At 36.1% G+C, this 25,426-nt stretch overlaps 5 protein-coding genes across 8 annotated transcripts; 2 read left to right on the top strand and 3 right to left on the bottom strand.

The window, feature by feature from the left end:
• Nucleotides 1–323: 323 nt before the first annotated feature.
• Nucleotides 324–12,094, bottom strand: mef2b (myocyte enhancer factor 2b). 2 transcript variants are annotated; one of them, XM_056758280.1, is made up of 9 exons: nucleotides 11,970–12,094; nucleotides 6,507–6,594; nucleotides 5,640–5,843; nucleotides 5,094–5,222; nucleotides 4,398–4,572; nucleotides 2,899–3,062; nucleotides 2,604–2,700; nucleotides 2,344–2,446; nucleotides 324–1,357 (listed from the first exon to the last, which is right to left on the bottom strand). In XM_056758280.1, the coding sequence occupies exons 2-9, from the start codon at nucleotides 6,558–6,560 to the stop codon at nucleotides 1,042–1,044; spliced, it is 1,242 nt and encodes a 413-aa protein (XP_056614258.1). In that variant the 5' UTR covers nucleotides 6,561–6,594; nucleotides 11,970–12,094; the 3' UTR covers nucleotides 324–1,041. The 2 variants fall into 2 exon arrangements, with proteins under 2 accessions (XP_056614258.1, XP_056614259.1); XM_056758281.1 differs by having other exon boundaries at nucleotides 2,917–3,062.
• Nucleotides 12,095–15,298: 3,204 nt separating this feature from the next.
• tmem221 (transmembrane protein 221) lies at nucleotides 15,299–18,555 on the top strand. Its single transcript, XM_056758282.1, has 3 exons — nucleotides 15,299–15,755; nucleotides 16,490–16,575; nucleotides 17,095–18,555. The coding sequence occupies exons 1-3, from the start codon at nucleotides 15,466–15,468 to the stop codon at nucleotides 17,577–17,579; spliced, it is 861 nt and encodes a 286-aa protein (XP_056614260.1). The 5' UTR covers nucleotides 15,299–15,465; the 3' UTR covers nucleotides 17,580–18,555.
• borcs8 (BLOC-1 related complex subunit 8) lies at nucleotides 15,997–20,516 on the bottom strand. 3 transcript variants are annotated; one of them, XM_056758287.1, is made up of 6 exons: nucleotides 20,369–20,516; nucleotides 19,835–19,947; nucleotides 19,429–19,493; nucleotides 19,220–19,324; nucleotides 18,562–18,647; nucleotides 15,997–16,986 (listed from the first exon to the last, which is right to left on the bottom strand). In XM_056758287.1, exons 1-5 carry the CDS (start codon nucleotides 20,403–20,405, stop codon nucleotides 18,584–18,586), a joined length of 384 nt encoding a protein of 127 aa, XP_056614265.1. In that variant the 5' UTR covers nucleotides 20,406–20,516; the 3' UTR covers nucleotides 15,997–16,986; nucleotides 18,562–18,583. The 3 variants fall into 3 exon arrangements, with proteins under 3 accessions (XP_056614265.1, XP_056614264.1, XP_056614266.1); XM_056758288.1 differs by lacking the exon at nucleotides 15,997–16,986 and adding an exon at nucleotides 17,233–17,364; XM_056758286.1 differs by lacking the exon at nucleotides 18,562–18,647.
• A 23-nt stretch (nucleotides 20,517–20,539) lies between these two features.
• rfxank (regulatory factor X-associated ankyrin-containing protein) lies at nucleotides 20,540–22,573 on the top strand. The gene is made up of 8 exons (XM_056758284.1): nucleotides 20,540–20,819; nucleotides 20,929–21,045; nucleotides 21,229–21,294; nucleotides 21,369–21,469; nucleotides 21,558–21,683; nucleotides 21,757–21,823; nucleotides 21,892–21,972; nucleotides 22,378–22,573. Exons 2-8 carry the CDS (start codon nucleotides 20,943–20,945, stop codon nucleotides 22,428–22,430), a joined length of 597 nt encoding a protein of 198 aa, XP_056614262.1. The 5' UTR covers nucleotides 20,540–20,819; nucleotides 20,929–20,942; the 3' UTR covers nucleotides 22,431–22,573.
• Nucleotides 22,533–24,710, bottom strand: nr2c2ap (nuclear receptor 2C2-associated protein). Its single transcript, XM_056758285.1, has 5 exons — nucleotides 24,589–24,710; nucleotides 24,365–24,455; nucleotides 24,153–24,258; nucleotides 23,316–23,383; nucleotides 22,533–22,909 (listed from the first exon to the last, which is right to left on the bottom strand). The coding sequence occupies exons 1-5, from the start codon at nucleotides 24,624–24,626 to the stop codon at nucleotides 22,787–22,789; spliced, it is 426 nt and encodes a 141-aa protein (XP_056614263.1). The 5' UTR covers nucleotides 24,627–24,710; the 3' UTR covers nucleotides 22,533–22,786.
• Between the last annotated feature and the right edge of the window lie 716 nt (nucleotides 24,711–25,426).

Raw genomic sequence — 25,426 nt, 5'->3', positions numbered from 1 at the left:
TCAAATAGACATGAAAAGTTGGGTCAACATCTTTGTCTACGTGAAGTTTAGCCTTACAAACAGCATTACCCTGTTAAAAAACCCCAGTATATGTTGGTTTGGTATTTTATAATGCTGGTTTGTGCTTGTTTAAGATAGTCATGTGCTGGTTTAAACTGGTCAAACCAAAAAAGCATCAAAACATACATAACCCACCATATGCTGTTTTTTTCAACAGGGAAGATGCTTCTATACAATTTTTATATCACATAATTGCCTATAAAGTTTTAGTTAAAGTTAAAATGCCTTCATACCATTGAGTTTGAATGTATGATACTGTTACACAAGTACAAATGCTGTTCTTTATTTTTTTGTAAAGGTTACAAGTATCGTGACATAAGGAAGCAAGTTTTCATAGGCGCCTGGTGTGTTTTGAGTCACATGCTGCCCTCTTGCGGCCACTGCAACACACTTCAACTGAGAATACTTGAACAATGGTTAGGGGACACGACATGAACAGCAAGAAGTTACGCATTATTCACACAAAACTCTTAAAAAAGCTAAAGTAACAAAGCAAATGGCAGGTGGAAACAACTCAACGCATATTATACAACAAAATAATTTGATCTTGACAGTAAAGTAACAGAAAACAGGCATTGAAAAGCCAAACTAGAGCCTCACCTATTTAAGATACTGTTACATAAAGTACTGTACATAAAAACACAGGTTTAAAGTAAGAAAGGGAGCCTGAATAAAGACTATAAAACTGATCACATTTATTCTGTTTTAGTGACTATTGTGTAATTTGCATTCAGCAACATTAAAAATATGTGAGGCATCACCTGTTAAATATCTGATTATAATAAAGCAAATGTGATGCATGTTTCTTTTAAACGTGAAGAAAGCTGCAAACAAATTAAAAAAGAGCCCCGAGCTCAAGATTCTGTCTGTTTAACATGTAAAAACCAAACACATCTTTCCAAAATGAGGCATTTGCTGGATAATGCTGATTCTCTATAATTCTTTTATCAACATTTTATCTGCCATAAGAGACACGGATTACTATCTAATCCATCCATTACTGATGTCACGTTGCTTCAGAGACGGATCGCCTTTCCCTTCAGGGTCTCTGTGCTGACTGGAGAAACCTCCCTTCTGTATCTCCTCTCTCTCCAAAGCAGTATATTCTTTCGGAGAGTGGCATAACACTTTGGGTTCTTCCATTGGAGAGTGTTGCACCATGTGACGGGCGGGGGGCGTGGCTGAAAGCGTGTGGTCAGGAGAGGTGCGCTCGGATTTGATGTTCAGGTTTAGGGAGTGGTGGGGCGGGGAGCCGGGGGAGGAGCTCTGGGATGGGAAGCTTCCTCCAGAGCCCATCCTACAATGAAAATGACAGACACCTGTTATTGAATGAATTTCTTGCGACTAAATTACGTAAGAGTTGTTTTTAAAACGTCATAGGTCAAAGAGCATACGGGTCACATGACCATTTAACATGGGAGATGCAGTATATCTGAAATGTATTTATACTTTTCATTCTATGTAGAATGTACTGTTTTAACGGCCGATAGGGAGGACTACTTAGGACTAAATTCAGTACGTAATGTCACAGTATGCGATTTCAGACACAGCGTGTGTGTTTTGTTGGTTATACATAGCCTATATATATTTAACTCCCAGTAAAATTTAATATTACAATTCCTATTTTTTCATGAAATATTGCAGCGTTAATTGCAAACATGGGTGATTCTCTTTTTTTAAATTCATGTGCCCTCATGATTTCCAGTTAAAATCTGAAAATGAACTTCTGCCCTGTAGTGACTATCCACCTCAAATGATGTAAGTTAGACAGCTTGGGCGGAGCATCCGTTAACTCCACCCCTTCAACTGTAAGTCAGCAACCAAAACAGCTCACGCTTAAAAACTCAAGCCACACCCACTGTTTTTCTAATTCTAAATTCAGTTTCACCCGGAAATAAGTCAGAATATCGCAACTTCCAGGTTCAGAGGGACTTTAAATGCCTATATACTGTATTATATATATATATATATATATATATATATATATTGTGTACTCTCACAAAACTACTGTTAAATATATATATATATATATATATATATATAAAAAAAAATTAAGTACCATATTTTTACATTGAAAAAAAAGAAAAACAAACAAAATTAAATTAAATTAAACAAAACAAAACAAAACTCAAAAAAAATGCATACAGTTCTAAAGTGTCATAAATTAATAAATGTTATAGATAATACTAGTTTAGATAAATTTAGAAATTTTAAATGTCATCATTTACAGTAATAAACATTTAAATATTTCAAGTGTTCAACAAAAACTAGAAGACAACTCACCCTGGGCTGATCATGGATTGGTGGCCGTCCTGATGAGGCAATGGTTGCCATGTATTCATAGAATTGCGTTGATAGCCCACAGCGTAACTTGGGTGACTGTAGTCTGTAAAAAAACACAATTAATGTCTGCAAATAGGCTATAGTTACATTTAAAACAATAAAATATGAATGTAATATACAAACGTAAACATACAGTAATTGCATTATTGGCTTTTGCAGGCTTGTGTGTATGTGACCCAGTATTTTTATCTGCCTCTCACCTGAAGCCCCGTAGTTCGCCAGACTGTGACCCAGTAAGCCCGTCTTGCCCATCGTCATCATGTGTCCCCCAGCGTGCATACTCTGATACAAAGCTCTCTAGATAAAAAACAAAAACACATTTTTTAATTATAGAGTAGTTTTAATTTGCTTATACTGTATCTAAAAATATGTTTGAAGGAATTGTTTTGGGGGTGGGGGTGAACTGTCCCTTTAATAGAACCCCCAAAATGTCTATAATATCACAATTACTGTTGTAACATCAAACAAAACACTCATGGATATGTAAATGAGTACTTTGGTGGACTCTCTCACAGCATTGGTCAGATTGCTGCGAGTTGGGCACAGCCCGGCGTGCGGGTCGATTCGCCGTCCGTCTCCGGTCATACTCAGAGGGGGCGGAGACTTCATCTCCAAAGCTCTGCTCAGGTTGCCATGGGAGAACATCGAGTAGCCCAGACCTTGACAGTCATATGGGAAGTGAAAAACAAGATGTGGGTGCGATTTTTTTTCAGTTTCTCTCTCATTCTCTCTCCCTCCTTCTCTGTCGGTCACTAAAAGCAGAAGTCTTCTCCACCATACGGCCTTTAATTCATTATCTAGGTTGGACACCTGCACAAATTCCACTGATAAGCGTGAACCTGCCTTGATCTGACGGTTCAGACGTTGAGAAGCCAGGCCGTCTGCTTCTACATCAAAAAGGATTCATTCGTAAGACCGCAGACAAAATAAGAAGCTACGTTCTGTGCTAAACGTTGAGCTTTAGCGCTGGATGTGACCACAACATAACGGGCAGGTAGTGTAACGCGGCTTTCCCATGATGCACCACTAATAGTCACACAGACGCGGCTTCATAAACTTCAGAAGGTGTGATGTTCTACTCTAAACCACAACTCGCCGTTTAGAGACTGTCTCATATGTGTATGTGACTGAGAACCGGGGTCTGTTTCATGCATAAGACAACTTCCTGTGAACAAAGAACTAAGATGCTCCATTCGGGGAGCGTTATGTATACTGCCCCATTAAAAATAATCAAATAAACAATTGCTAGGCTATCATAGATGTATCATTTTGAACCACATTTCAGTCTATTAATGCAGCAGGTGAGTCTCTTAGACAACAAAAGCCTTCAAATGTACCGAATTCATGAATTCTGTCTTGATTTACTCACTCTCGATTTGTTCGTTTTGTTTTTGTTCACAGTGAAAGATATATGGAAGAATGCTTGTAACCAAATTGTTCACTGACTATACACTTTTAAAAATAAAGGTGCTTAAAGGGTTCTTCACCGTGATGCCATAGAAGAATCAAGAACCATCTCTATCACCTATTTATAATCTGGAGAACCTTTTTTTGCCACAAAGGTTATTTGGATGTTAAAGGTTTTTTATAGAACCAATTAGACAAAAAGTGTTCTTCTATTAAATCGTGAAGCACCTTTATTTTTAAGAGAGGAATAGAAAAATGGCAATGGTAGTTAAATTATCTTCTATTTTGTTTGACAGAACAAACAAATTTATAAAGCAATTTTCTCCTATATATAAATGGTGGCCAGTATGGTTACAAACATTCTTCCAAATATCTTTCTGTGTTCATCAGAAGTTTATTGAAGACAGAATTTTCATTTAAGGGTGAACTGATCCTTTAATAAATTTAGCAGTTTGTTTATATATGGTTTGCATATCTAATAATACGTAGTAATGTTAAAAATGCATTATTGTTGCATTCTTAAAATAAAGGTTGTTTGATGGTTTCAAAAGAAACATCCTCGTGTTTTTAAATGATATGGGCTTTACCTGAGTGTGGACCCCCGAGTGCTGCATGAGAGTTGGAGCCAACAGAACCGGCCGAGCCAGGTCTGGTGCACAGAGGTTTGTAGGACCTGCCATGGTTTGGATTAGATGAGTTGGTGTAGCCGTTCTCAATACTTGAACCCATCATCTGAGCTTCCGTAGAGATAACTGAAGGACCCTAGGAAGAGATTTCAAGGGTTTAAATATTCTCAACACATTATGAGAGGATGGTAGAAAAACAAATGCATGCAAGTAGGTATATAAAGTATAAATTGATTAAAGGGAGACTTCTCCTAAAATGAAAATTCTTTCATCATTTACTCACCGTCATGTCATTCCAAACCTGTATGACTTTCTTTCTTCTGCAGAACACTTCAGAACATATTTGGAGCAACGTTGGTGATCAAACAACACTGAACCCCGTTGACTTCCATTGTATGAAAACCATAAACAACCGAGACATTTCTCAAAATAGCTTCTTTATGCTCCACCGAAGAAAGAGTCACAGGTTTTAAACAACATGAGGGTGAATAAATGACAAAAAGGTTCATTTGAGCTGATCACAGCCTTTTGCATGCATTTCGCACAAACCAGTGTATATATCTCGCCTGATTTATTGCAGGTAATGTTCATGATGTAAAAGCATTATGAAACCACAGAGTGACCACAGGTTCTGTCGTAAGAATTATTTAAACTCACATGATAGCGCTGGCGAGCGATGGATAGATCCATGCCGTCGCGGTGCTGATATTTGTCTGTTCCGAATGACAAGCTATCTTCATGATCAACCTCAGAATTATCCAGCCCCAATCCTTTCCTTCTCAAAGTCTGGAGAGAGAGTCATGGGATCAGGACAGAAGACAAAGTTGAACCTGTACCTCCCACATGAACAACACTGTCTAACACACATGGCCAAAAGTGACGTCCAACTTTGAGAAATAAATGTCTATGCTTTTTATTCATACACATTATTAAAGATGCATCAAAATTTTATGCAAGTTGCTTAGTTGTGTTTGGAGTGTAAACTGAGGTTCAGCTTTGGGTAGAATTTTGCACCTTACACCTCATATTTTGATGCTTTAATATAACCTGAGGGGACATTAAAAGCATACATTTTGGCCACTATTGTAGAAAAGCTGATGGTAGTTAAATTGTTTCATTGAAATGAAATCAAATGTAAAACCATTAAAGCAGACCATTTTATTAAATGACATAGAATTTAAAAAGGAGAGATTTGGCGTGTACCTCCAGTATATCAGTGTTGGTACGGCTCTCATGAGGTTCACTGTATTCCGTGTACTTCAGCAGGACTTTGTCCATGTCGGTACTGGCATACTGAAAGAGGCGGTTTGTGCTGTTGAAAATGATGAGAGCGATCTCGCAGTCGCAAAGCACGCTCAGCTCGTACGCCTTCTTCATCAGACCGAATTTGCGCTTGGTAAATGTCACCTTCAAGGGGACAAGAAACCACAGCACTATTGTTACAGAAACCACTGACAGACCCCACGAAGATAGCGTGGTTTGACTTCTCGCACTGAGTGTAATTTTAAACACGTATTTAGATCTTAGCGAGCCTGTTTTCACACCTTGAGATGCCCGGGACCCTGGATTAACATATCACATTCTAAAGTAAAGCTACAAAACCATGATCATTGGGCTCAACCTCTGCCAAGGTGTGAAAATATTACCCAGTTTGGGTACAATATAGTCTGAAAGATTTGCATGAAAACCATGTAATCTACAAAAACATTATTTATTATATACCTTTTTTTATTTTTACATTTTCTTCTGTGATTTCTTTTTCATTATTTCTGTACTGTTTTGTCTTATTACCCATAATTTGGATAATTTAAGATACTTTTCAAAAATGCTAAATTGTGCAAAGAACGTTAAAAATAAAACATTGATTTTAAAATTGAATAACAAAGAGAGTTTAACTACGAAAAATGTTAATTGTAAATGTCGCTTAATTTGCATTTATGGAATTTAGCAAACGGTATTATCCAAATTTAACCCATGACCATTGCAGTGTTAACATAACGCTTTACCAGTTGAGATACAATAAAAAGTATAACTTGCTTTAAAAAAGTAGAGTTGAAGAAGAGTACAAACCTGACGATTGCGTTGGTCAAGAATCCGAGAAATCTGAATCTTCTTTCGGCCCATAATATTGTGGGTTTGGAGCAGATTTTTACTGAACCTGTAAAAAGGTGAAATATAAATAATAACGTTTCAAAATTATATTTTAACAAAAATATAACTGTGCCCATAATCAATTTTTTCCCAAATTTACAGAAATATAAAATATATTGCGAAATAATTTATGTATTTTTTTTGACAAGCATAACATTTTAAATAAATGACCAATAATGAAGAAGAAAAGTCAATAAGAGCTCGGAGTAGATGGGAAACCTATACTGTTTAAAAAGCATCAATTAAAACTTTAAGAAGCTGTTTTTAAAATATCAAGACTACTTTTTGCAAATTATAGCAATGGATGATATTACTGTTACATTTGTTCTTGAAAAAAAAACAAATATACAATATTAAATGATGACTCTTCATTTTTCATTCGTTCTAAATGTAAAAATCCATTTCAATTTAAAGGGCTCTTGCAAAATAAACATCTGTTATTGTCCACTGATGTGAATGATCCCATAGTCATCATACAGTTATTATCCTTGGTGTAAATGTGCCTTAAAGGGATAGTTTAACCGAATAAATTGTCATCCTTTATTCATGATTTTGAGAAAAGTCTCAGTTGTTTTGTGTTCATACAGTGAAGTCAATGATGTCCAATGTTGTTTGGTTACCAACATTCATCAAAATATCTTCTTTTGTGTTTTTCAGAAGTAAAAAAGAAAGTCAAACAGCTTTGAAATGAGGGTGAAAAAAATTATTAAAGAACTTTTTTGCGTGGACCATCCCTTTAAGGCTGGATTATGTGAAGAAGTCTATTTGAATTTGGCTTCAAATCAAGATTACCTTTATGTGGAAACACAGAGTGATAAAATTACCCTACTTTTTTAAGTAACATATTTGCCATTGCCAGTGAAGCACAGTTGTTCATTAATAGTCATATTTCATAATTCACGTGTTATTGGTATAGATCGTTTCATCGAACCCGCGTGTTTCTGACCCAAATTAACTTCTGGTATGGTGTTAGCTAGTGTCTAATAATATTAACTGCTAAGTATTTTTTTTATTTTGTGTATGTTAATTGATATCCTTGCTTTATTTTATAATATCTGTATTTAACAGACGAATTGTTGATTTTTTTTGTATGTTCATTTTATTAAATAAACAATTTATTGAATGGGTCCAGCAGTTTTGACACATTTAAAGAAACAGTATGGGAAATTAAGCTTGAGCTTGGCATCACAGTCTAAGTTTAAAATATTGGAGAGACAAGTTTAGCCATGTAGCCGTTCTCCTCAGTGTCTTTTGATTGTTAACAGAAATAATCTACAGGCACAGTGCCTGTCTGTGTATGAGAGAAAAATTTAATGTTTGTCGGTTTTCTTAATTTTCCGTTTTTAAATGTAGTTTAAATTGATTTAACCAACGTAGCCTGTTAACTGACACCCGTTCCGTATACGGGACACCTAAGTTTGTGTCATTATTGTGCATGTAATTTCCAATCGAATCATGACAAACTATATATCATTGGAAAGGTCTAAGACTCTAGAATACAGATTTCTTTGGTGTATTCTTAAATAATTTATGTAGAGAGAGTAATTGATTCTTTTTTATAAAGAGTGTGCTTAGATTTTTTGTTATCCTTTTGAGACCCGTATTTTTATAATGTATATTTTAATCAAAGAAAAACATAATGCTTTTTTATTTATTTCTTACAATAAACCTAACAACATACCTTGAATTTTTTGTGTGTGTGTGATTTTTTTGTTGTTGCAATAATCAGCTACTTTTCTTTTTTCAAACGAGACTCATGAATTCATGAGTTACCGCCATTTTAGTTCCAACGTGCGTTTTCATGTGTAGGCTCAAAAAGGGCTCCGACAGTTAACAGGTTTAAACCTTGTTGTATAGCATGTCATATATTGCTTTATTTAGCAAGTTATTGCATATCACATTTTTCTTTAATATTTATATTATGATAATCTATAATATAATACATATTTTATATACATTTTATGCTGTATATAGTAAGACTTAAGCCTTTTTTTTGCAATTTCATGCGCAAACCAACTAAACATGTGAAGATGCATGAGAAATATTTAAATTCAATACAGGCTCAAAAGAGTTTTTAAATCATTATGAAACACGTATGTAAAACTGCATCTGTGTCAATGTTTACCACAGCATCTTGTCGAGACTGGCCTTGTTTCCCAAAACTCAAAAATTTCTGAATAGGGTATAATTCCTTTAAAAAAATGCAAAAATTAAGATGTTCAAAGAGGTTTCCAAAACACTTAATCTGCTATTGGTCGGTCAGGCATGTAGCCCCGCCCACAGCCTCAGGTTCTTACGCTAAAAGCAACACCAAGCATCATATCCATACGTTGTTTACATGTCCATTGCTTTAAAAGCACATTCATATTACAGTTAATTCATTTCAAGCCTTCCTATCAGCAAATGCGTTTACAAATTTGAGGAACACTAAAATTAGCGCCTGTCACTTAGTTTGGTGATAGAGATCTCTTCACCAAAGTATTTCACTTCCTCTCGTTATAATTATATCTCATGATCAACCGGCCGACCTGATACATGCCACCTGCGCATCATGTCCATATTATCTTTGGAAAAGAAGGATCGTCTTGTTTGGTCGTCCGCCTTTGTGCCATTGGGTGGGTGTGAGGGCAACGGGCACCAGCAGGTCGTGGGAACAGCATCACTCTCTCCGCAAAGAGTTGGCGTTGAGATTTTAAAAATAGTTGAGGTCACATGTCTAATATGAGATAAAAAAAATGATGGCTGAACTCTCTGGGGGTTTACATCGGCAGTTAGTAGGAAAAATGTCTGTTTGTGTGTAACTCCTGTGTGTAAAATCCCATGCTTACAACACAAAAGCGTGAGTGTGACATCCAAGAAACGCACATACTGATAAAACTGTATACCTTATGCATTCAAAGTACGTCACTTCAGATAAAAGTGTTTGCCTATTGAATATTATATGTAAAAATAAAACCTTTTTTTACTATAAAACATGGTTTGGGGAAGCTGAACAGATGAAGTGAGTATAACCTGTGAAGCCATTGAACGGCAAAATCAATTGTTTGTCTCCGTTTGGCTCATGGGAGAGCAGGGGGTGGATAAAACTTTCCCTTCGTTGAAACACTATTATTCTAAGTGCGGTTGAGACGCTAATGCTTACTTTACCGTACCTTTAAATGGAGATGACATATTTTTAACCCACGCCTCATGGAAATGCTCGTGTTTGTGCTGGGATAACCCAGACTGTGGGGGTGTTAGCCTGCTAACTTTATTCTCAACTCAGTCTCTGAGGGGGTTTATGTAAACAGAGTAGTGACCCACTGTTAGGAATTTGCGGTGGTAGTTTGGTACCGGCTTTAGACGGTTGCATCTTAACAACATAAACTTTTGTGACTCCAACTTGACTTCCAGTGCACATTCACAAACAAAACTGAAAATTCTGTCACCATTTACTCACCCTGTTGTTATTTTAAACCTCTATGACTTTCTTTCTTCTGAAGAACACCAAAGAAGATATTTTGAAGAATGTTAGTAACCAAGTAGTAGCGGTACCATTTCACTTATATTGTACGGACACACAACCTTTCTTTCCTGTAGCGCAGTGGAAAGAGCATTGCGTTAACAACGCAAGGTTGTGGGTTCGAGGGGATTGCACATACCTATGTATAAATGTGTAGGATAATGAAATGTAAGTCGCTTTGGATAAAAGCGTCTGCCAAATGCATAAATGTAAAATGAAATTGTAAAACCAATGCAAGTCAATGGGTGCCGCTGTCGTTCGGTTACCGACATTCTTCAAAATATCTTCTTTTGTGTTCTGCAATAGAAAGAAAGTTATACAGCTTTAAAATGACAACCGTGTGAGTTTTTCGGTGAACTATCCCTTTTAGATTATTAAGTTATTTCAAACCATCACGATAAGCACATTTGCAATATTTCAGTGACTCCGATATAATGCACAGCCCCACACATCATATTTCAACTGTTGCACCTCTGGATCCACTTGTGCATGTTCAGCTTCCTGTGAGATCCTCCCAGATGCCAGACAGTGGAAAGGTTACTCACAAACAGAGGCGACTCAGTCCCCCTCAGCGGAGCTCTTACTCTGGGGCAGGAGGGGAGTAATTGCCTGCTCCCTCAAGGGGGGAACACTATCAGAACACCAACAACAAACACCTTTGTCAAGACAAGTCAAAGCTATTGCAGCCGGGGAACACAATAAATGAGCTCTGTGCAAGCATATTATTATTTGCTAATGGAGGTCAAAAGTGTTTCAAAACCAGACGCAACTGACACCTGTAGCGTACAGGCAGTTCAGCTGTTGGGGGCTGAACTTGATGGTTGGTTTTTGTATCGGTGGATGAGAAACCTATGTGAGCCGAAAATAGCAAGTAAGACTTGCATTTGCATACCAAATGACAAGAGGAAACTTCTAAGAGAGAGGCCTGAGAACATCAAGGCACTATACGAACTCAAGATATGTTTTTGAAAAAACAATGCTGTTGTTTTTAGTATTAAAATGAGTCATAACTCGGCTTAAATTGCACAAGTAAATGAGCTTGATGTATTATTTCTGTAGTTTGTCTGAGTTTATGTTAGATGTGCCTTAGAAAAACCGAGATGTGGCATCCCTGTAGCTTCATTTATAAACTAGCTCATGGGGTCCCAAAAAACGCATAAATCTGTGAACTAGCAGATATACAAAAGCTGTGACAAAGTGGTGAGAATTTGTGAATAAAACCTGTTAATACCACTTTGTGAAATATATTAAGTTTCAGTTGCCAGCAAGGTCATGCATTGAATGTGGTTTCAACAGCTTGATTGATGGGCGTAGTGTTTATTTTGTATTAAGCCCTAGTATTATTTATTGTATAGAACTGTAACTGTATGAGTTAAATAGCCACAAAACAATACAAATGCAGTATGGATTTAAATACTATATCAAATATGCTGTAGAGAATGTGCACAATATGGACAGTGCACAGCTTCATAGCTTTCATGAGAGTATACAAGAACCGCAACAAACTGTTTTTTTACAGTTTACCCCCAAAGAGCAACATGGGCAAACCGAAACCCACAACTAGGGGTTAAACGTCAAGACCAAATCACAACAGAGCAGGTTTTGGAGATCAGTGTAACGTTACATGTGCAACCAACGGGATTGTCCCAGACAATTAACTGAACAGCTATTTCCATAAATATCACATTAACATACACATACGATATTAATTTGGTCATTTGGTAACTTTTGTCATTTAGCTCTTAAGTCTAGTTATAATATATTGACATCACGTTATCTTGTTTTCTTTAATAGCCTAAATATACTCGAGGAAAGTGACTTTTACAAGAACTATTTTCACTTTCCCAAATCGGCTTTAAAATGACAAAAGTCGATCTTACCTGATCTTGAACTGAGAACAATCTCACCAGAATAATAATTTAGATGAGAGGAGCTTATTTATTTGTTAGCATCACCTAACAAACTTCGAGACGTTTTGACAGACGCGCGTCTCCGTGTCTTACGGTTCATACAGTTGAGTGAACGTACCACGCCCCCACGGAGTTTCCATTGGTTGAGGAAGACGTCCATCATCTCCAGCTGTTCCTGCAGTATCTGCATCTGTTTTGTTAGAAAAGGCCGAATGTCCCGCCCTCCCATTGGCTGAGAAAGAAATTTGTTATTAATTGATGAAAGTACTATCTCGTGAATAAAAAACGCTGCAACTAACAATTAAAACACTTTTGTGTTTATGAATAGTTGATTAAACGTTGTAAAAATGACGAAATACCAATTATCTATTAGAGGAACTTCAATTGGCAATGGCCATTGGGAAAGCATTAATTTAATGTTTCATGAAGGGGTTTAATTTTGAGTTTAAAAGGCACACTCTTCAACCTTTATTACAAAATCCATTTTCTGTGTTAGGTGTTTGGATATTTATGAGCTTAAATTTATTCAACTTCTTAATATCTGAGCTATTTTGACGCAACTACGTTACAAAATTAAGTGTATTTCCAAAATAGATTTTTATATATAAACATACTTTTGTCTTTTAAATGTGGTATTGCTTGCCGTTATAAAGTGCTTGAATTTAATAGAGAGGGTCTTTTACCCCAGTTATTGTGATGAATGCAGAATAAATAAAAAACACACAAATTGCTTGAAAGACCTAAATGGTTAGTAATAATACACTTTATTACAAATAGATCTTTATTTGTGTGTGTTTTATGTGGTCAATTTGTAAACCAGTTCAAACCAAAATAAACCACTTTGTTTTTTCAACTTTTTTACTAAAGCAACCTTTTCATATAATGTATTCAAATCTTTATCCAAAAGTGTAGTACAATACAGTTTATTCATAGTAATATCTGCTGTATAAAATGTTACTTCTATATATATTGCCTACTTTAATAAATACCACATAAATAAAATTAGTAGTATGTAAAATACATGTGGTAACATTTATATAATAATATAAATAGTTAATGAACCAAAGATTAACCAGTGACCATTTTTATGGTTAAAAAATTATTATTTTTGTCCTGTAAGATGTATCAAAGCCGACGTCTGTGAAGTATTTAATATACCGAAATCTCACAGACCATTTCACATATAAAGTAACAACAAGATGCACAACAGAACCACTGTACATGTCGTAAAGCAGTTACCACTATCTCTATCTCATCAGTTTTCCCTCGAGAATTTAATCTGAATGTCATCTGATGCAAGAATAAGCAACCTCCTGCCTTTCTCCTGAAAGTCCCCAAGCATCCGTACTGCAGGAAGCTCAGGGTTCCTGGATTTCCTCGCGTCTAGAAAATATAAAAATAATGATGGACGAGGAAGATAAATGTTGTTAACAGAAGATAAAAAAATGATGGTAATTGTAATAATTGACTGTCTCTTGAGATCAGAATATTGATTTCTGGGTGCTTTAAAACCACTGGTTGAACCTATATTGAGGCTCTCCAATCCAATGACTATGGCAGATTTATTTGATCAGTTTTTATGTAATCAGTTATATAAACATATATGCATTATAAGAGATGTTTTTTGACATTTCTATTTTTCCATTGGTACAAAAAGGATTTAAATATATAGCACATAGTTCTCCGTTAATACAAGCCTCAGAGGGGCATCCTATAGTGTATGTTGTCATAATGCAACTATATAAAGCCTAATATAAACTTTCATGCAAAATATGAAACAATTTCTGAAACAGCATAATGTTTAGGGTAAATTAAAATAGTGCAAATAATGCAAAATGGATTTCTATGGGTATGTACTTGTGCACAATGACAATAAAATGAAATCTAATATGAATATAAACTACAAAAAGTTAAATATATGCTTTTTAAACGTGCTTTAAATATAGTAGTATAGTAGTACTGTTTGCATGTTATCCATAAAACAGTTTAAATAATGATAATTTATGTTACACAAGTGTATAAAACCAGAGGAGTTGAAAACTGGACTTAAACCAAAACACTGAGGGAAAGGTTTTGTCACAACAAGCCACAATGTCCCCTATATAACAAATTTATAGTCATACGTTTTTTTAGGACTTTGAATAACTGTCTGGGTGTCATGTGGGGGATTAACTCTGGAAAGCGATGTGTGCTTTCAAACCTTTTTTCCTGAAACTTCTCACTTCTGCTTTTGACAACATCAGTGGCTTTAAGTTTTGCACTTGTGGTAAGTCTCTCGAATTTAGAAATAGCCTCTCTGGTCAGCATACACCTATAGGTGATTCTTCAGGCGAAGGTTTTTTTAGTCTCTGGCTTATCGCGTAGAGCACAGCAGCAGACCTTGAGTTCCCATCACCCCATTCTGAAAAAAACCCACCTGCTCATAAGGTCTTTTCACCTTTAGGGGCTGAAATACAATGCACGCTGTGTCAAGATACACTACTGAAGAGATAACCTGTATATTATATCCAGAAATCTAAAAGAATTAATTTTAACTCTTTAGTTTGGAATCTACACAGAGCGGTACAACATATTTTCATTATACCTGCAAATTATTGCTGACTATGTGCACTTCTTATGACACATTTATAATATCACCTCCCCAAAAAAAACTCAAAGACACAAAATTCAGATTATCTCAAACTGTTAAAAAAATTCAACCAGTTCACTGTAGTCACAATTTCAGACAAATGTTTCCAGCCCTTTTCTGTATATCTGAATAATTAAAGCACCAATAGAGCTCTATGTGTGCCTAATAAAGTGGCCTGTGAGTGTGTGTGAGCTGTTCCTCAAAAGCTTTTCATTGACTCAAATAAGCATTCTCTGGAGTTCAATGCTTGTCTCTGAGGCAACCAAAAGTTTTAAGGCTACCACTTTAAGGACACAGAAAACTTCTTACATTACATGTGTGCTTTAAGATAAAGCGTTTATAGAATTTAAGATAAATATTACTTGTCATTTACTTATTACATGTGTGTTTGACTGAAATGGTAACAAACTGTAAAAGAATTGTAAAACAATCTGCTTTGATTTGCTGTTCACCTGTTGAATACAAGAATGCGTGGCATGTTGGCAAACTCGGTCCATGGGTGAAATGTTGTACAGATTCACATTACAAAAAGGACCAGAAAGTTTGCCTCCCAAATAAATCGCACTAACCAATGCAAATAAAACTTTCATTGTTGCACGAAAAGTTGTTAATCTGGAGATTTAAAGTAGATCACATGTTCTGACTCAACAACAACACGAGAGGACGCGCATTCCAGTGCGCGCTTTTCGTGCATCGTTTTGCATCGCAAACTGCGCTCAAAAAGAAAGCAGGCGTCGAGATTAAACCTTAAAAAGAGAAGTATCGATGGACTTTTGCGGAACTAACGTTGCGTTTCTGCGGTAAAGTTTGGGCAAAACTGTTCATTCGCGTTTGAAGATGACGCATTCATACAGCCAGCGGTCTCTGGTGGTGCTCGCGCTTTTAGGGATTTTATCCGGAATAATGTCGGTATTATCCGTCATTTTGATTTTCCAGCTGCAAGCCCAGCAGGTCACCATAAAGGATTCTCCGACTTTTGTGTCGACTGCGATTATCGCAGTTTTATTGCCCGTTTCTACAGTGCTGTCAGCTTTGTCTCTAACGCTCAACCTGAGCTCTGTGGTTTTGTGTCTGCTTCATAGTTATTTCACAAATGAAATATGCAGAGGGACACAAGATACACTAAGGTATGCTTTTACCTGCGCATTGCACATATATAGATTTAAATATGTTGTAAATTCACTGTTTGTACAGTTACGTCACACTTAAAATGAATGAATGTCATTAGAGTCAGAGTATCAGGTGGCACAACACCTGTGTGAAAGTAAGGGCAACTGACTGCATTACATCCACTAAAATAAACCTGAGACCAGTCGGTTCAAATGTTACTTCTAAGTACAAGCACAAATGATCTATAGATAACAATGATTCAATGAGATGCATGCATTTTATTTGTGGGTGAAGGGACCAATTTCTAGGGAAATTAACCATGGTTTTACAACATTGAGCGTTGTTTAACTGTGGTAATTGTAGTAAAACCATAGTTACCACACATTTACCATCTTCTCGCTACAATGACCATAGACTTACCAGTAAAACTATGGTTATACACATCAATCTGAAGAAAAAGAAAACAAGGTTACTGTACTTTTACTTTAAAAGAAACATGATTTATTTTTATAAGAACTATATAAAAATGATATATTTTTTATTCAAGTTAAAATAGGTTGTGGGCTCCCACCTTTAAACTTAATTCCTTGATATGTAATTCAAAGTATAGAATATCCTGTTTAATGCATTCCCTTTTGCATTTCAGGAGACAGGTCTTTTAGACAATTCTGACAATTTGGTTTGCAAATTTACAAGCAGGTACTAGTTCACTGAATAGGTAATGAACTCGCATTTTTGTTTACATCCTAAGGGCCGACTGGTTCCTATTGGATAGCAGGGCAGTCCGACACGTGGCCGTTGGGCTTTTTTGTCTCGGCGTTTCAGTTTACCTAGCTGGTAAGTATTACATTGTGGCCTACCAAACCACACGAATGTCATAACCCACTTATTATGCACAAAATGTTGAATTATTTAATTCAGTATATACAAATTTACAGAACGCAATCACATGTTGACCTCTCTACATCACATGTAGAGCTTGTATATGATTTATAGAGTACAAAGAATTACTTTTGTAAAGCAGCTTATACATATTGCACGTACTTCCTTCTTTAGGTCATTTACACATACTGTAAATGAAAAAGGTTGCAAAATAATTCATTTTCAAATCCACAATAATCATAAGAAGTTGTAGTAGATGTTAGATGATCTCATAAAGGCCTAAAGTTCCCTCATTAGGCTTAGAGATGGACAGAGCTCTGCTTTTCTCCTCCAATCTTAATCATGCCGGAATCCAAAGCTCTTTTCCTGTTAAAACACAAAATATCAGTGCTTTTAATTCATAAACATAACTTTTTAAGTCATATTGTAGTGTATAACCTCGACTGACTTCCAATTTTTATCATCCCATGACAGCTATGTCCATTTACATGTTGTTGGTGTTTGAGATCGAGACTGGAATAGCCGGCGCTTGTGTGCTCTCCGCTGGCGTTCTCTTCCTGCTAATCATCGTCATTCACGTCCTTATACAGGCTGCCTGTAGCACCAGGCGTTTCCACAAAGAACACCCTCATACCCCGTACCAAATGGACCCCATTAGCCCATCTAGAATTCCAACGCCGAGATTTACGGATCAGCCAAGAAGGCAGCACAGCTTAGCCAGTCTGCATGCGCATTTCTCAAATCCTGCAACCGTTGAACCCAAGCAGAGACAGCATTACTCTCCATCCAATGGGCCCTATGGTCACTCCAGAGACCAAGAAGGTTACGGCGGTGGCGGCCGAACACACCGGACCCTTACGAACGAGTCTATCCAAGGCAAACCGTGGACCGGGGTGAACAGCGAGATGAGATCCGTATTGGCTCGCAAAGCTACAGTCAAGGACTCTACTTTAGTATAAATGGGTATTTATTTAATATGCTATATATATCATAATAATGATTATAAAATAAATTGATGACTGAGCATCTGTATACTGTTGTCCTAGATTCTGAGGGCCGAGATATTTATGTGACATGAAAAGATATGAGAAATGATTTCTTGTACGTGAGATTATAACATTAGAGGTGTTAACAATCCACACTACATGTTAAAAAGTTATTTGTTGTAAAATTACCGTTCAGCAACAGTGTAGCATTGTTTTTAGTAGTTTCAAGTCTTTTTCATTACATTATGTGTAGTCATCAAGTTATTATCAAATTTAAATAAAAGTACACAGAGTGAAATGAAAAGTTACACTTCAGTTCCACATAATAATGCAATAGATTTGCAAGTCATTGAAGAAAAATGCGCTAATTATAAATAAATAAGTAAAAATCTGCCAAATAATGGGATACACGATAATGCTTAAAGTTTGTAAAATACATTTGAACTACATTAAAGTATATTTTAAAACAAAAAATTATATTACCAACATACATGTTTCACATATCGTCATGTCCTACTGAAACCTGGTATGTCCGAATTTGCAGTTTTTTTGTAAATGGAAAAAACACTGTACTTTTTTAATGATTAAATACTGTTTTATCAAGCAAGTTGACAAGCACTTCTGAATACTTTTTTTAGGTTAGATATTTGCAAAACCCAGTGACAACCATATGGGATGACTAATTATAAAAAAAAATGAGGATCACGAAATATGGAGATATGGACAGCAGCATATTTGCGATGTTTCAATTACTCTGATATTTCTATGACGTGGTTTAAGTAACTGTGTTATAAAACATTCCAAAATGTTATTTTTACTTTCTATCACAATTCAAAAAAATAGTACTACTTGGACCCTTGCCCTATAACAGCTCAACTGAAGGTTCTTTATAAAAACCACAAGAAAACAGCTCACTTCTCAAAGTAGAAACTCGGTTGGCTGAAGACAGACTAACCTTGTAGAAACACTTCCATGAGTCAAGGTGGTGTGACTGTGGCGTGTGTGGGTGTATCGTTTGGATTATTTGCAGGGTTCACAGCACTGAAGCAATGTTCAAAAACAGAAAAAATTGCAAATTAAAACTGTGAAGCAAACAATAAAAGAAAAATTCAACAGCTCACACCGGCACTGAAATGATAAATGAGTAAAAAATAAAGTGACAGGTGTTGCAAAGCTTTGATGTGATGTAAATGTGTAACAAGCAAAAATAAGAATATAAGGTCTCTTTAAAGCAATGTATGTTGCATGGCCCTATCATTTTCTCACTCTCATGTCATTCCAAAACCATATGACTATCTTCTAAAGAACACAAAAGATAATATTTTGAAGAACATTGGTAACCAAACAACATTGACTTCCATTGTATGATTACAAAACCACAGAGGCAATTCTTAAAATATCTTCTTTTGTGTTCCACAGAAGAAAGAGTCATAACAAGTATTACATAAAATGAGGGTGAATAAATTATGACAGAATTTTTAGTTTTGGGTGAACTATCTCTTTAATTCAGTAGAGATATAAAACAAATCTAATTTGAAGTTTAAATCTCTGAAAGGTTGAAATCTCCGGAAGGTTACTAATTTTTTTGTGAGCAACATTTTTGAGTCTTCTACCTGCGTCCTTGCGAGCTGAGCTTTTCCTTTAATGAAATGGCTTGTCGGAGGAGCCCATCTATGTTCTTGAAATACAGGCTACTTTTTGTCATGCTTTTCACAGCGCTGAAAACACAACAAGAGAAAGGTGTTACACCACTAAGAAAGTGTTGATCAAAATCATTAGCAGCCTTAAGCATGTTATGTTTGTCTAGATAAGCAAATCATACCTGCATGCATATTCAACACTGTATATTGCTCCCTGACTTTGCTCTTCCCAGCTCTGCATATCTGTCTACAAAAGAAATATGGTCAAATTGTAAGCATTTTTTCTAAAATCTAAATGCTGTATTCCTTGCGTCTGTGTAATGTTTTATTTGAAAATTTAAGTAGTTTTCATAGAAATTATAATGCTGATATGTGATAACATGTTGGGTTCTATAGGTGGGATAGCAGATGGGAACCAAAAACACCATTGAAATCTACTGGAATATGGCACAAACACACTACATAAATGATCTTTATAATGACTTCAATGGTAAACTGGCTTATGGTTCATATGGCATTTATAATAAAAAAATTATATATATCTTTTAGCAAAGACCAAACAAAATTTTAACAGATCATATAATGCACCTTGTGCTGCACCAGTTCTGGTAAAGACCTCCTGACATGTTCTTGTAGTCTGTAGAGGGCTATAGACGGTTCATTGGCCAACACGTACATACTCTCCGTGAATTTATCAGTCACTGGGACACAGAGAAATAAAACACAGTCAATATATCACCATTAGCTTTATTACACTGAGTTTACTGCAATCACACTGTTGACAATACATACGTACATATTGTACTTAAATTCATTCATGCAATTCCTTTATTTTAAGTGTGTTAAATAATGACGCTTTATAATTACTTATATACTATATTCACGTGTTTTAGATTTATAACTTATATATATATATAATTGTTACAGATACTTGTATCTATACTCAGTATTCGTGATTTGTAACGATGTACATTGTTAACAGTGCTTGCTTAACAGGGACATGCGTAAAATATGATCGATTCTGCCAACGGATGCATTACCGACAACCGAACATGCTAAAATGATGATGTTCTTGTCAACTACAATAACAAATATCTAGCTTTTTGAATATATCCATAGTACCTCTTTTAACTTTCAACTGCATTTCTTGATCGTCCATTTTTATTGTCTAAAAGTCCGCAAATAAATGTAGGATATACTGCTGTTATCAACTCGCCGCTGTGTTTTCCGATGGGTGTGTGCAGCTGAAAGGCCTTCCGGAGAAGCTCTGGCCAAATAAGTAGTTCCTAGGCACACTTCCAAACCTACTTTCGAAGAACGACGGGAATAATTTTGGCACCAAAAATCGATTCTGTTTTATCGTAAAGTATCGTTTTAATTTAATTATATGATATGATCCGTCAGTTTATCATTGCGGGTGTTACGAGTAACGCGCGTGAACGTATTATATTTCAGTTTCACTTTTGCAAACGAACGAGGAAATAAAAGCAGCATATATTGGAAAAGCTCGATAATAATAATAATTTCTAAAGTGTTTATGAGATTTAGGACAATACATTGTCAGTAGTTTAAGGTAAGAGCTGTCAACACATTTTTATTTCAGGATTTCATATAACGTTAAGTGCCATTGGTGATCTTGTTGTGTTATGTTTCTTTTCTCTGTTGTGTACTTTTAAAACAAGTGTAATGTTTAGAGATGATGGAGAACAGACATGAGGAGAGTGCTTTAAATCACTCGACCACTTTGACGAACAAACAGCGTGGGAACGAGGCCACAGTCCGGCCGGCCACTTTAGATGGTGAGTCCGCACGCGCACGTGAAATGAACGTAATAAGTATGATAACTTGATAAATCACCACTGACATCGTTTTTTTTCACGTTCATGTTCAAAATGCTACATTTTAAGTTTTTTTTTGATAATCCTTTAACATGCTATTTTAATTCAACATGAATTTGAATGCGTTTCAATGTTCTCTTTTAGTCCTCTCCATACATCAGCTGTCAGCCCAGGGAGAAATTTCCCAAGTAGAGACTCATCTAGCCAAAGGTACACTATACACCATCATGCACTATTCGGGGATCATACAGAATATTTGATGGTCATCAAGCATACTTTTACAGACAGTTCTCTGCTGAACAATCAAGATGAGCGAGGTTTCACGCCGTTGATGTGGTCTGCTGCTTTTGGAGAGATTGCCATGGTGGAGTTTCTGCTTCAGAAGGTGAGAAAGCCATCTGCCCTCAAGCCGTAGGACAGGATAGGTTGAGAGGGAATTAGAAATAATTGTTGTTTAACTTGTTTTCAATCAGGGGGCTGTTCCAAAAACGCTGGCCCGGGAACGAGAAAGTGCCCTGTCTTTGGCCAGTGCTGGGGGATTTGCAGATATTGTTAATATTCTGCTGAAACATGACGTTGATATTGATTCCTATGATTGGGTATGAACATCACTTTATTTAAAAATTTAAACACAGCTGTCGAACAACTATTTCTAAAAGCTTTCTAAAATAGAATGGTGGGACTCCACTTCTGTACGCGGTTCGAGGGAATCACTTGAAATGTGTTGAAGCTCTCTTGAGTAAGTCTTCCAACATTTATTTTTACAAGTATATTTGTGAGGAAACTTTAAGGTAATTTTGTTTTCAGGATGTGGTGCAGATATCACATTTGAAGCAGATTCTGGATACAGCCCTATAGCCCTCGCCGTTGCTCTGGGCCACAAAAAAGGCAAGTACTTCTTATCGTCTAAACAAACAATTCAAGTGATAGTTCTCCCAAAAATGAAAATTCTGAAATTAATTTACTCACCCTCTTGTCATTTCAAACCTTTATAACTTCTGCAGAACACAAAAGAAGATATTTTGAAGAAAGTTGGTAACTGAACAGCATTGGACCCCATTCTATTGTATGGGACACAAAACGAGTGAAAAGTGAATGCGGTCCAGTTAACAACATTTTTCAAAAGATCTGCTTTTGTGTTCTGCGGAAGAGACTCATACAGGTTTGAAATGAGAAAGGGGTTGTGTCAATTAATTTTGTTATTTTGGGCAAATTATACCTTTAATTTTATATAATGAATTTCAGAATAGACTTCATCATGCACAGTTGATGAATCTACCTATTCTTTTGCAGTGCAAAAACTCCTTGAAGATCACATTCTGAAACTGTTTCGGGAACCAGTTTAGGTATCGAAAAACACACAAAGCATAGGACTACTTTTGAAACACTTTTGCAATAATCCTGCATAATGTATAGCTTTATGATGAAATGGGAGATGTAAAGAGCAATCAGTTTTCTATATTTTTTAATAAAACAAATAATTAATCTGTTTCGACTTGAAATATCATGTATGGCATGTGAAAATGCTGAATGGATATCAAATCAGAAACTCTGTATAACAAATACAAAACAAGTCACTTATGATAACACAGTTTGGGTGGAAGGGGTTTTCGGCACCAATCGTGAACTTAAGTCTCTCAATCAACAAGGGAAAATAGACTGGTTGGCATTCCCTCCTCTTCATACTTCTTTTCTGAGAATGTCACAAAATCTTTTCCCCCAGGATATCCAAAGTGTAAACAATTATTCTTCCAAAAAAGTCAGCGCTGTTTTCAAACACTATTTTAAGTCTCTGCACCAAAGGGGCATCTGGAATGGGAAAACTGTGGGTGAAGAATCAAGGTTTGATAAGCTTGGGATAAATGAAAGAAATGTACAAGCTGGCCATCAGCCAGGCACAAAAAAAAGCAAAAATTCTAGTACTGTTCCAAAAATGCCAGTTGAGTTCAGCTGGCAGACAAAATGAATAATGACGTGATAATGCAATAAATACACTACAAGACTTTTGCTCAGATTTTCAGTCTGGACTTGTTGGAGAAAGTCTGTGTCAGTCTGCAGATATTATCAGCTAGTGTGTTTCTATCTGAAACTTTCAAAAGGTCTGCAAATGTATGATGTCTAGTTAAAAAAAAAATCTGTTCAGATTTTAAAAGTGTTGTAGTGTTTTCCAGCCATTAATAAATATATTGAATTATGGTCTACGGCAGAATTGGTGGCACATTTAAGGATATCTGTAGACAGTTGTTGTCCTCCGGGTAGAGGTCTAAAATATGTTTGAGATCTTCTTCTTTGGCACTACCTGTAAAAAAAAAAAAAGTACTTCAATTCTGATTTACATGGTTTTAACACAGATTACTGACTAATTTTTAAAGGGACAGTTCACCCCAAAAATATTTTTATTTACTTATTTTTATGTCATCACAAACTTCCTTATGAAGAACCCAAAAGAAGATATTTTGAAGAATGTTGGTAACTAAATAACACTGGAGCTGACTTTCATTGTATGAACACCAAAAAGAGACATTTTTCAAAATAACGTTTTGATACACAAAAGAATGAGTCACATACACATGATATATAATAACTACAAGAATTCAAACACAAGCTGAATAATAATACAAAATGAACACAATTAGATCTCAACACTAATAAATGCTATATTTACGAAACTAAAGGGTAACGTTTGAAATTTTTGGGAGTGGACGGCCCTACACTTTTCAAAAACGCGATTTTACGTTTCAATGGTAACAAAAGCTTCTCTGATTGGTTTATAACTGTGTGTTTCATAGGCTTGTTCGGCTTAATACGGCGCGCAAATACAAAGAACTGTTACGCAGGAATTGACATGCGGATGACATCAAAGTACCGCGAGAGGAATTCGAAAAATTGCATCCGAATCGCTCTCGCGGTACTTTGATGTCATCCGCCTGTCAGTTCTTGCTAACAAACACAGTTCAAGTCACACTCGCAGGTCTTCTGCAGAAACACAAACCAAGGAGCTCATGGTAGGTTTGTCTTGAAGTTTTAAAGCTTAAAGAAGCGTGTAAGAGTTTGACGTTGACGAAAACCTTCTAGCTTGGAAGTTTTTCCTGAAAATCCTCCTTGAAATTGTAGTCGCAGCTCTGTCGCTTTCACTGGCTGTGGAAACTCCAAAATAACCCACTGACATCCTCCCTAGAATAGCAAATAAGGAAAGTTAGTGCAACCGTACTCAACCATGATATTTGTTGTAAAATGCCAAAACATAGTTATTATTTACTATTACAATCCATGGTTTTACCTGGTCTGAATTCCAACATGTCTCCTCATTGGCATCAAACATAAACTTTTTGCCGTATTGCTTGACATCTCTGTTCAGCACTGAACTCACTCTGTATAATATAAACTCATGTTACGTCATTGCATTTAAATAGTATAACAGCTATCGGTGCTTTTTACTGCCCACATATATTGTTTGCACACGCAACGCTGGTATTTTATGAAGAATAACCCGCTTTGTCTTACCTGCTTTGCGTGTTGTTACAAATCAATGAAGCTGCCATACTTTCGACCTTTCAACCGTGAGCAAAATGACGACATGGCTGATGTCACTCATTGTGTTAATGTAATGAGTAATTCTCTTTTCCTACCGGTAGATGTCATTATTGCTCCTTAATGGTCAGTCCCTCTTTGGATTTTGTTGGAATTTATACGTAAAGGAGAAGAATGATTTATGTCATTGGTTAAAAATGTCGTTTGTCCTAGTCAGACAATGTCATCCTAGCTGAAAAACACAATGCAACTTATAATGGTGTCCATTACAAATACAATGACATGACTAGCTGTATTGAGCGCCTTCACACAATTCTTTATGTTTTGGGGCTTCTCCCAGCAGAATTACTTGGTTTTGTATTGGTTCCCAGATGCCATATAACATCCCATGAACAGAATGCAATACATTACCAGGCGAAACCTTCAGAAACCATTAAAGTTAACATTTAATAAAAACTGTTTTGTTCAGCATGGATGTCAATCCTTTCTTGTAGTTGGGCCTATGAAGTCTGGCAATAACAAATGTCAGCCCTCAAACACTGGCACTTTGCTGGACCACAGAACAGTAGGGAGTCACTGTTCTAACCCATCATAAATTGGCACCGTATAAAACGAATGCAAATAACTTCATGTTTTTGTTCTTTTGTAGCCGACGTTTGTAGCTTCACTCATTACCGCAGTTCCAGGAATACAGTTCGATCTTGTCTTTCATCAGTTAAAGCTTTAATCTAAAACTTTGTGTTTGTCTATTTTTAGATGTTTATTTTTCCTGTAAAGAGAAGCAAGATCACAGAACGAGAGGACTTTGCTG

Source organism: Triplophysa dalaica, chromosome 10, assembly GCF_015846415.1.
Source record: "Triplophysa dalaica isolate WHDGS20190420 chromosome 10, ASM1584641v1, whole genome shotgun sequence".
Classification (NCBI taxonomy): Eukaryota; Metazoa; Chordata; class Actinopteri; order Cypriniformes; family Nemacheilidae; genus Triplophysa; species Triplophysa dalaica.
This window is presented reverse-complemented; position numbering and strand designations above follow the sequence as displayed.